At 38.9% G+C, this 10,417-nt stretch overlaps 1 protein-coding gene across 1 annotated transcript in view; it reads left to right on the forward strand.

The window, feature by feature from the left end:
• Positions 1-10,105, forward strand: part of LOC100744610 (hydrocephalus-inducing protein-like) — a 29,564-nt gene extending 19,459 nt beyond the window's left edge. The window contains 17 exon segments of the mRNA XM_033320269.1: positions 262-484; positions 735-962; positions 1,132-1,436; positions 1,595-1,754; positions 2,047-2,354; positions 3,419-3,765; positions 3,867-4,039; positions 5,558-6,130; positions 6,776-7,047; positions 7,157-7,557; positions 7,560-7,838; positions 7,930-8,040; positions 8,124-8,357; positions 8,439-8,666; positions 8,750-8,895; positions 9,025-9,208; positions 9,347-10,105. Coding sequence (XP_033176160.1) covers positions 262-484; positions 735-962; positions 1,132-1,436; positions 1,595-1,754; positions 2,047-2,354; positions 3,419-3,765; positions 3,867-4,039; positions 5,558-6,130; positions 6,776-7,047; positions 7,157-7,557; positions 7,560-7,838; positions 7,930-8,040; positions 8,124-8,357; positions 8,439-8,666; positions 8,750-8,895; positions 9,025-9,208; positions 9,347-9,505 — 4,331 coding nt within the window. The 3' untranslated portion in view covers positions 9,506-10,105.
• Positions 10,106-10,417: the final 312 nt, after the last annotated feature.

Here is a 10,417-nt window from a genome sequence, read left to right on the forward strand (position 1 = left end):
AATTCACAGTCCACCAATAAGTTATATATTGTACATAGTAAGATTCATAGTAATAGTATGTGACTTTGACTAAATTTTACAAATCAATGGCAAATCAGTGATTAAGAGGAAAACATGAATTATCTGTCTTTCGGTGTATGTCATTAATTTTTAAAAAACAATTTCATGGTATCATAATATTCTTCTATTTCATTCGTGCTTCTTTCATCCGTTCTGTCATTAGGTTATCTTTCATGGAAAATAATATTTATAATTTTGCAGATAGCGTCGATATGAAAGATGCTTCAACGATGAAACAATCGGATCTGTTCAGCAGTACCGCAGGATTATCGGGAAGAACCACCGACAGTTGGTTAGAAGGCGATGATCTGCCTTTCGTAATTTATCCCGAGACAGGAACGATATCACCCGGACAATCTGTGGAATGTACATTAAAATTTTCACCCAAGGATGTATTTTATTACAAGGCATACCTTACGTGCAAGTATGAATCTAATAAAACCATGTCTTCTATTTCTTTCTTTTACAAAGCAGCGGTATTAAAATTCAGTATGTTGTTAATTAATCTGATATTACCAAAATTCCCCTTTTATTTCATTATCGAACTAAATATGTATCTTTTCAGCTTGCATATCAATTATTTCCCCTTAACCGAGCCCGCTCTATCATATTTTGCTATATATTAAAAAAGCCTTGGAAATGGAAAAAATTGTTCAAAACTTGTTGAAATATAGCATAGAAAATCACGAATCGAAGCAAGCGGATCTGATAATTCCCGTCGTAGCAAGAAGTTTGCTGCCTTATTGTCACTTCGACGTACAGGATAGCGACTACGTAACCAGTGGAAGACGAGATCCATCGCTACCTGGTCCCTTGGGATATGAAATAGACGATCCCACTTTGTGGCAGAACATTAGGGTAATCGAATTTAAAGTGGTTGGCGTGGCCGGAACTCATGTGAAGTAAGTGTACTACATTGTACCGTTTGTAAAAGACGTTTTGCTTTAACGAAGTTTAGTAGAAAAGTAAATAAAAAGAAATCTTCTTCGAACAACGATCGAAGCGTTCGTTACAGCAGCGCGAACCTTGAAACAATGCTTAAGCTATAAAAATAAAAATGTACGATTTCAGAAAATTCCACCTGATCAACCCCACTGTAGACGATTATTATTTCTCATGGACGAATCGATCGCCTCTTGGACCAGGCGAGATATCGAATTTTCATTGCGCGGTGACCGAGGGCATTGCCGAACGTGGAAAACGTACCGACCTGGCTTTCACATTTTTGGCAGAGAACATCGGCGTCTTTGAATCATTCTGGCTCTTTTCCATCGATAGATACAATCTGGAGTGCCTTTTCCTGCTTGTCGGCATCGTAACCGAACCGTCGGTGTACTGCCTCACGATTCACGTGAAACTCAAGCCAACGATCTTAGGTTGGACTCGAAGCATTCTTACCGTGAACCACCCAACGTGTTTCTCTTTCTCATTTCTGTTCTCTCATTCGGAGCACAGTTGTATACAGGGTGTCGCGTTTCATTCGTTTCTACCGCTTGTATGTACAACCTCACAGCGGATTTTATTCTGTTCTCAGGATTCAACGTGAGAGATTCGTTGAAAATATTGAACAACGAGGATTTTCATATACCGTTTAGCGTGTTAGAGGAATCGCTTTATTCCGAGGGTAAATTTCAAAAGCTTAGCGTAACGCCGATGACTGGAACTCTGATCTCGAAGAGCGAGCAACATTTCTGGTCATTGTTATTCTTAACAATAGTTAAAAATCTATATTTTTAAATACTCTTACCCCTGGTTCAGTACTATTCATTTTCTTCTTTATCTTGAAACCAATTTTTTAGCTTCACACAACGTCCTCTGCGATATTTTATCTATACGATTTTCCCTCTTTTACTGTTTTTCCAATATCGATTTATATCAGTAACACGAAATCCTTCTCGTTTGTCAGATGATTTTCGAATTTTACGCTTTCTACGCGAGATACCGAGCAGAATGATAGGATGAATGTTTTTTTTAATTCGTCCACAGGGTCGAGTATCATCCAACCCAGGTCGGTGAATTCCACTTTTCCATTCAATGCGCCGTGAAGCTGATGAAAAATCCCCTTACCATGTTCGTGACCGCCTCCGTTTACGATATCGTGTCCTCGGTTTCGTATTGCAAGCTCAACGGCGAAATCGTGCGAGCTTCCGAGAGTAAGGAGAACGTCATCGACCTGGGCAAGGTGAATAAACCGGTTCCGAACATCACTAAGGAAGAAAAAAGGAAAATGTCATGGCTGATTGGGGATGCTTATACAAATTTATATTTCTACGAATACAACTACAGGAATAGAAGCTAATCAGAGATTTGTTTCAGCTGTTAAATTTTATAACGAGTACTTTTTTCTTGCATATTTTGTACGTTTTACGTATACCACGTGCACGATATACGATTTTGCAATTTCAAATTTAACATAAATGTATAAGTATTCGCAGTCTAGTTGTCACGCGCGTTTAACACTTCGACTGCCACGTTGATCTGAGCCACGGTGGTCATTGGTGACCCGAGCGTTTGAACTTCTTACAATCGTAAAAATTATATAAAAATTGACAGTTAGGGCATTTTGAATATAATCGATAAATAGAAGATACTTTGAGACAAAAAGTGCCCCATTGAACGATTAAACATTTTTATTAGAACATAAAAAAAAATGAGAACAAATCTTGCATCTAACGTGCACTGTGTTTGCATCCATATCTTTGACGAGTAATCTACGAATATTATTGTAAACACATCTTAGAAAATAATCGTAAATGCTGCTTTATAATCATATAATTGAAGTTAGAAGTGTGCACATACCTTACTATTATACAGGGTGGTTGGTAACTGGTGGTACAAGCGGATAGGGGGTGATTTACACGAAAAAAGAAGTCGAAAATGTAAAATAAAAATTTTTCGTTCGAGGCTTTGTTTTCGAGAAAATCGACTTTGAATTTTCGCTCGGTACGCGTGCGGTACGTTATAACGGATCTCACTGTAGATCGTTGTCTCGATGGAAAAATTAAAAAAAGAGAAAATAGTTTTCCGCTTGTACCACCAGTTACCAACCACCCTGTATATACAATGAGCAAATACCGTTTACTGACATCTTCTACATGTTTCAACAATATATTCTGCACGTTTTGCTTACGACAAAATAACGAATGCGAATGGTTTGTTGAAATAAAAGAAGCCTCGTTATAATATGTCGCTATCAATTGTTACCAAGGCGCCACGGTGATCACCCGTGACCACCAATAAGATAAACGGTCCCTTGGGGAAGAATGTTGTCAACATAAACGGTCCATTGGAGAAGCATATTGTCTTATATCATCAATTTATTATTATTTCGCCATTATATGCTTTGAATAATAAAAATACTCCTGTGGCGTCCTGAACGAAACATGTGATTTCGGCGTGGCAGTCAAAGTGTTAAGGATGCAACAAGGCGAATTGAAAAGAAATGAAAACGTGTCTTGTTTTCGCTCGAAGATAATGCCCGAAGTACCGATTAATCTCAAGTTCGACATAACGAATGCGTGTAAAGTAGCGTTCTATTACGCTTGGGAGCTCGGTATGACGCCGGAAATTTCCTGCAGAAACGCGTATAGCGTGACCACGTCTCAGAAGCAAGGCCATGTGACCAGCGAGGATCGATCCGCCTGTTATTTGACCCTAACAACGTATCAAAAAGTTACAATAAAGGATCATTGTGTTCTTCTAAAGGTACGCTAATCGCAAGCGACAAGAAAACTTTTAAAAAATCTTCCGATCTGCGTGAAATATCTCACTTGACAAGTGTAACGATCTTTCCTACTTCTCTTCAGATATCCAATGGTCCCACTTACAAATTCACGTTGAAAGCTACGTCCAGAAGACCTGCCATCGAATTCAGCTTCAATCGCTACGATTTCGGACCTTGCTACATTCAGCAACACAATGCAATCTCCTATTACGCGGAGCTTCGTGTAACAAACTCCGATGATGTAGCTTTTATGTGAGTTTCTTTGTAAAAATTCACTCGTGATCAAAATTTCATCAAAGTCGCATATCACGCTTGGCTGATGTTCCTCGTTAATCATTCCCTCGGATACGATAAATTAAGCTGCTTAAGTTTACGACGTGAACCCTCGAGGCTACAATTTTTTCAAATTTTTTAGAACTTTCTCAGGTTCCTCTTACCGCTCGTCGAAATAAAAAATGAAGGACTAGAAGTCATTTACCGCTTTACGGTCGCTGTATCTCTCGTCTGCGGTTTATAAGAGTTTCTAAGCGCTCGTTTCTGTACGCTTAATAGTAATCGCGTGTCATAAGACTACAGCTCAGCTTCGGTACAGCGGAAATCAGTGGACAGGGGTAGAACTGATTTGCCAATTAAACTAACGTAATTGTAAAACTGACCGTTAATTGTAAAGACCAGAACTATTATGTAACCTGCTATTTTAACATTTTAATGCTCAGGGACTTTTTAGAACGTTTTTTTGTAAACTGTACGTTATTCACCAGGAAAGTATCCAGGCGTTTTTATTCAGAACCTGATGTAATTAAAATTACTGCGCGATATTTTTAGACGGTATAATCGATAAAATATTCGCTATAAATTATTTTATTCCTCTTATCCTTCTTATTTTATCTCGTTGCGTCTTTTTTGCCTCTTATAACTTATAATTTCGTGGGCTGAATTTTCGGACACATTAGCATATTTGATTAAGAGATTCATCAACTTGTTAATTAATATCGCGATACATACTGTAATTAAACGATATAATTTAAACTAAACTGCAAGTAAAGTGAACTAAAATAATTATGTTACATATACGACTATTACAGCGTGAATGATTCAAGCGTTTTGCAATTCTAGCGTCAATGTATTAACGAGCCTGTGATCCTTTCTATTTATCTTACGCAATTATCGTAACACAGAATCGAATGTAAATTCGAAGAACAACCACACCTCTCCATCGACCTAAATTCGATATCAGAAGCGCTGGCTGCACGCTCTACGATCACCATACCGATCGTTTTTCGACCATTGAAGGAGATTAAGTACCACGAATGTTTGGTGTTCACCATCAACTCGGCAAACGAGAAGAGGATAACGATTATTGGCGAGGGCATCGGCTATAAAGTAAATTATCCATCATGTTGCACTGAGCAACGGCTTGTTAAAACTTTCGTATAGAGATAAGGAGGTTGCTCGTCAGGTTTTTCGCGACCGGGATCCGGTTCTCCACGGAGTGAAGTCGACGCGACGGAAAGCGTAACAAAGCAAGTTTCTCGGTGCTACGCGTTCAAAGAGGAACTCTCACGAGACACTAACTAACGTTTCGGCGAGATACGTACTCGAATTCGCTCGAGGATCAAACGTTAATCTCTCGGAACTTCCCAAAATCCGAGGTGGCACGATGGCAATCTTCATATCTCGAATGAAAAATCCAACCTTTCCTTTCCTATCGCTATCTTAAAAAGCGCGTATTTCGAATTTCTAGCGTTGATATCCTGCGTTACACTATGTAAGTGTTTTCCAGGTTCGTTTGGTGAACCCGCGCGATCAATCGATAGATCTTGGTAACGTTCCCGCTCGCAAGAGCGTCGTAAGGAAGATTCCGGTGATAAACGAAGGTTTGGCACCGCTTGATCTGAGGTTCGGGATCATGAAGTATCTAAATGGCTACGACGAGTACCGCGAAAGTCAGAGACATTGTGACCCGTCGGATGACGAGAGCGAAATGGCTCAGGCATCCATTATGGAGATCAAGCGTTCCTGGACTATAGATCAAAGGTTTGAAACCGGCGAACCGAAACTTTTGGACGTTCTGAAGATCGAACCATCGTCGAGCGTAGTTTTGAAGCCGAATAAAAGGGTCAACGTGTTGGTCACTTTTAAATCTCCATCGAGGATAAGATCGTTCGAAACTAAAGTGGCCTTTCAATCGTCTTCCATGATCCTGCCATTGTTTTCGGTGCGCGGAAGTTGCGTAGGAGCGGAATTTCGATTAAATAGGAACCATATCTCTTTTGGTACTGTAGTTCAGGGTTGTACAGAAGAGTCTAAGGTGATATTAATGAACATCGGAGATTTGGGCTCCAGGTTTGTCGATAACTAATTTCGTTCAACTATTTAATTACCCCTGAAGTAGTTGAATTTACTTTTACAAGGATATACAGGGTGGTTGTTAACTGGTGGTACAAGTGCAAAGGGGGTGATTCTACGCGAAAAAAGAAGTCGAAAATATAGAATAAAAATTTTTCGTTTGAGGCTTTGTTTTCGAGAAAATCGACTTTGAATTTTCGCTCGGTACGCGTGCGGTAAAAAAAAAAAGAAGAAAAATAGAACGTAGGAGGATTAATTTTTCTTGGAAATTTGCTTTGAGGAAACTATTTAACAATTTCACTTTCTTTCTTTGTCATAATGTTTATTAAAACAATCAAAAGAATGTTAATAAAGATGAAACAAAATATCATTTGATTGTTTTACTTACTTATCTACACTGTGTATTTTACCAAAATCTGTAGCAAAAAATTCAAACCAGAGATCGTACATGTTGATAACGATTATTTCAATTTTTCTTTGAAACTTAAATTCGTTAAAGCTAGATAAATACAATTAAAGGGTGACACGAAGAATGATAAAGTTAAACAAGCACCGCGTGCCCCTAAATTTGTATTAATCTTTCCGAAACACCCAGTATAAAGCGAGGTTAAAGTTACGTTGTTAATAGGAAAACTAATTTAGATTCAAGTGGAACACATCGAAATTGCCGAAAGATTTCCAAATTACTCCTATGTCCGGTTACTGCTCGGCCGGTATGGATGTCAGTTTCACGGTGAAGTTTCAACCCCCTGAGCAGCGTAACTTAATTGAGGGTGAGGTGAGTTCACGACCTCATTTCCCGTCACGGCGTACAAATATGTCAAACAATCTCTTAATGAGATTCTCTGCACGCGTGTCCCGCCACTCCACCACGTCCTCGACGTCGCGTCGGTTTAACTTTCGAGATTACACGAGCTAAAAATTGTCCGCTGACGTCGGAGTAATTGGGGCTTCGACCGCTGATTATTTTTAACAGCCTACTTACAATCTTTAATCTATCTTCGTAACGAGATTAACGCCGAATTATGATTTTTGACGAGTTCTCGATACAAGTATATTTCCTAATTTTTTCTTTTTACTATTTTTCCTTACTACTTTCGGTATCTTTTTTGCAGACAGTAATGGAGATTGAGAAGTACCAATCTTTGAGGGTTAAAATTAGCGGAGCGTGCTGCAAACTACCTGATCCGATCGAAACGATCGCGTTCGAGTGTTTGGTACGAGAAAAGCAAACTCGATCCGCGGTTATAATGAACGATTCCACCCATACCTGGAAGTTGAAGGTTGAAGTAACCGGAGATTACTTCTCCGCCGACGAAACGTTGCAAGTTCCTTCGCAACAATTTGCTCCTTGTGTTGTGACATATTCACCGCTGGTCATGAACTCTGAAAACACTTTGCATATGGTAGAAAGTCAACCGATATAAATCAAAGTTCAAAATGGAAATTTATATACGAAGCTGTTTCTCTCTTCTTTTTATTCGTGCAGGGAACGCTGATGCTGAAATCCCAGGACGAAAACTTATATTTGTTATATTTTCTTCGTGGCAGAAGCTTGCCACCTCGAGTTACGGAGAAGATAAGCCGTCAATTCCCCGCGAAAACAAGGTATACCGAACTGTTGCCTGTTCACAACTGGTTAAATACGCAACAGCGATTCCAATGTAAGATCGAATTGTTAACAAACGATAACACGCAATCACAGGTGATTGATTTTTATAGTGTTGATATCGTGTGCTCTGCTTCAAAGCTCTTCGAACATAAATCTCTTACCGTTTTTCATTCTTCGTGGACAGATTCCTCTATATAGCTTCGTAGGTAACGAAAGAATCGACGTTCCACCGAACAGTCTGCGAGATTACCGAGCAGTGTTTTATTGCTACGAGAAATGGAACTTTTATTTCAAAGTACGTAACATTTCTAATAGAACGTAAAAATAGAGATGTATCCTTCTCTCACGACGCTCGATGTTTATTTTTGCTCGATGCAGGTAACGTTCACCAACGTGGAGAAAGAATATCAATTCTACGAGATAGAGTACGAAGTAACAGAACCGGAAGTAATCGAATCGATCAAGTTGGCAACCCCTGCCCGATCCCAGATTTGTTACCCTTTGAAACTGGAGAATCCCCTCGAACGTGAAACGATCAAATTTACAGCAGAGTGTCTTCATCCATTTGTCACTGTTACCAAAGTGTCAAAGATCGTGCAACCACTATCGCACGTGTGTAATCCTCGTTAATCTAGCGTCGTTTTATTCTTCTTCCTTTAAATACTTGGAACGTTGAAATGTGGAAAATTGCAGGAGTATATTACTATAATATATCATCCAACGATGCCATTCATCACCGACGATGTCATGTTAAATGTTGATTCCGACAAGCTGGGCCGATTTCCATACGAATTGCGATTGAAGGCCAGTCCCGCTCCTCCAGAGAAAACCACGCGTGTCAATGCGGCTTTAGGAAGCAATTACGCGTTCTCGCTTCCTGTGAAAAATTTCACTCGCGAGAATGCCATATTTTTGATACACGTGCGTGATATTATAGCAATCTGATACGTTGGAAAATACAGTCCATCTAGCCTCACGTGCTTCTTTCTTTATTACTTTTTTAGGTAGATAGTGAGTGTTTCGCGTGTCCGAAAAATATTCAAGTGAATGAACTAAGCGAGGGTATAATCGACGTAATTTACGAGCCGTACGATGTTGAAAATGCCACTGCCACGTTGATAGCATCTTCGGACACTGCCGGAGAATTTATGTAAAAGCATAATTCGTACTGATATTCTTTTTCACACACGTACATGATTGTTCGCTTGAAATGTTAATAGAAGTGAAACTGGTAATTCGATGTTTTAATGTAACGATTAACAGCTCCTTTGTCTTTAAGCTTCCCTTTGATCGGTTCTTGCTCCTTGCCAAAGCCTATGGGTCCTTACGTGATCACTCGAAGCTCTCCAGCTTTTATATCTTTCAAAAATGTCTTCAGAGAAGCAAAGACCTTTGATTTTATCGTCGATGTTGCCGAAATCTTCACAGTGGGCACTGCGTCAACCACATTAAATTCTAAACAGGTGATTTTTAACTAAAATCGTCTCGAACCTTTAATCCGAAAGCTAACAAATTAAAATTTTATCTTATCCTTTCTATTTTCATACCTGTTCCAATATTTAAATTTTATCTTTTTTATTCAAAATAATACATTTTACCAGAGTATCGATGTTAAAGTGGGTATCCGGGAAAATGAGTTAGAAGAAGAGGACTTTCAAGAAGAAAACTATCCCATTACCGGAAAGCTAATGGCGTATTGCACTGATCATGCTTTTTCTCATATAAATTGGGTGTATTACTTAAGAGCAGTTTTTGAATGAAATACAAACGAATGTTTCACTTTTGAGCTACCGTTTATGCAAATTCTATTTTTAAGTTGACGCGAAAGAAATAGTCGCGCGATATTTAATGACGCCTTACAGTATGACGCAAGGATTAAGCCATTGTAAACCGGGTCACAGTCCTAAAGGGGCTATAAGTTCGAGAATTATTTACGATTAAATAGATTCAAACATTCTAATGTTTTTAACTTCTAGAAAAATTAGATATTTCACGCTTTACGTGTTTTCATTCTTATCTCATACTTTAATACAAAAATATTATTTTCATGGATGAAATATTCAAAAAATATTAATAAAAAATATATGCACGTCAAAGTCGAGTACACGTCACAATATTTGATAAATGAAACAAACTGCTGTTTAGGCTCCATATTTTTTAGTCATACTCATGGAAATATGCGTTTGTACTATAAATATCCACAGCCCAAATTTTTCATCATTCACTGAAATAGACATCTTTATAAATATTCTGTAAACAAATTCAACGACAATTTCATTATCAAATTTTCAGATGATCGTACATTTCTTTCACTTATCTTCCGAAAATTTCCCACTGCCCTCCTCTGTCCGCTAACAACGAATGCTCACAGAAAGAAAAGAACGCTTATGCAAATCGACTATCTCGTTCGATCTCCATGTGGGAACAGCCTAACGCGTGCGTGATCGTCACGTAAGCATGGCATTGGCGCATTGGGTTTTTCTTGGCAGCCATCGAATTTCGTCGCGCGTGTAACACGATTCGCTCAGCGAGTGAGTCATCAAGGCGAAGCGAGTGAATGAAATGTTTCGCGGTCTGGTTTCGTAAGAATGCGAGTTCCGTATCAGCAACGCGTGCTCGTTTCGCTTGATTCTCGGGGCACTTGACCCAAAGAACTTGAATTCTACGCAGCA

Source organism: Bombus impatiens, unplaced genomic scaffold (genome assembly GCF_000188095.3).
Source record: "Bombus impatiens unplaced genomic scaffold, BIMP_2.2 scf_0264, whole genome shotgun sequence".
NCBI lineage: Eukaryota > Metazoa > Arthropoda > Insecta > Hymenoptera > Apidae > Bombus > Bombus impatiens.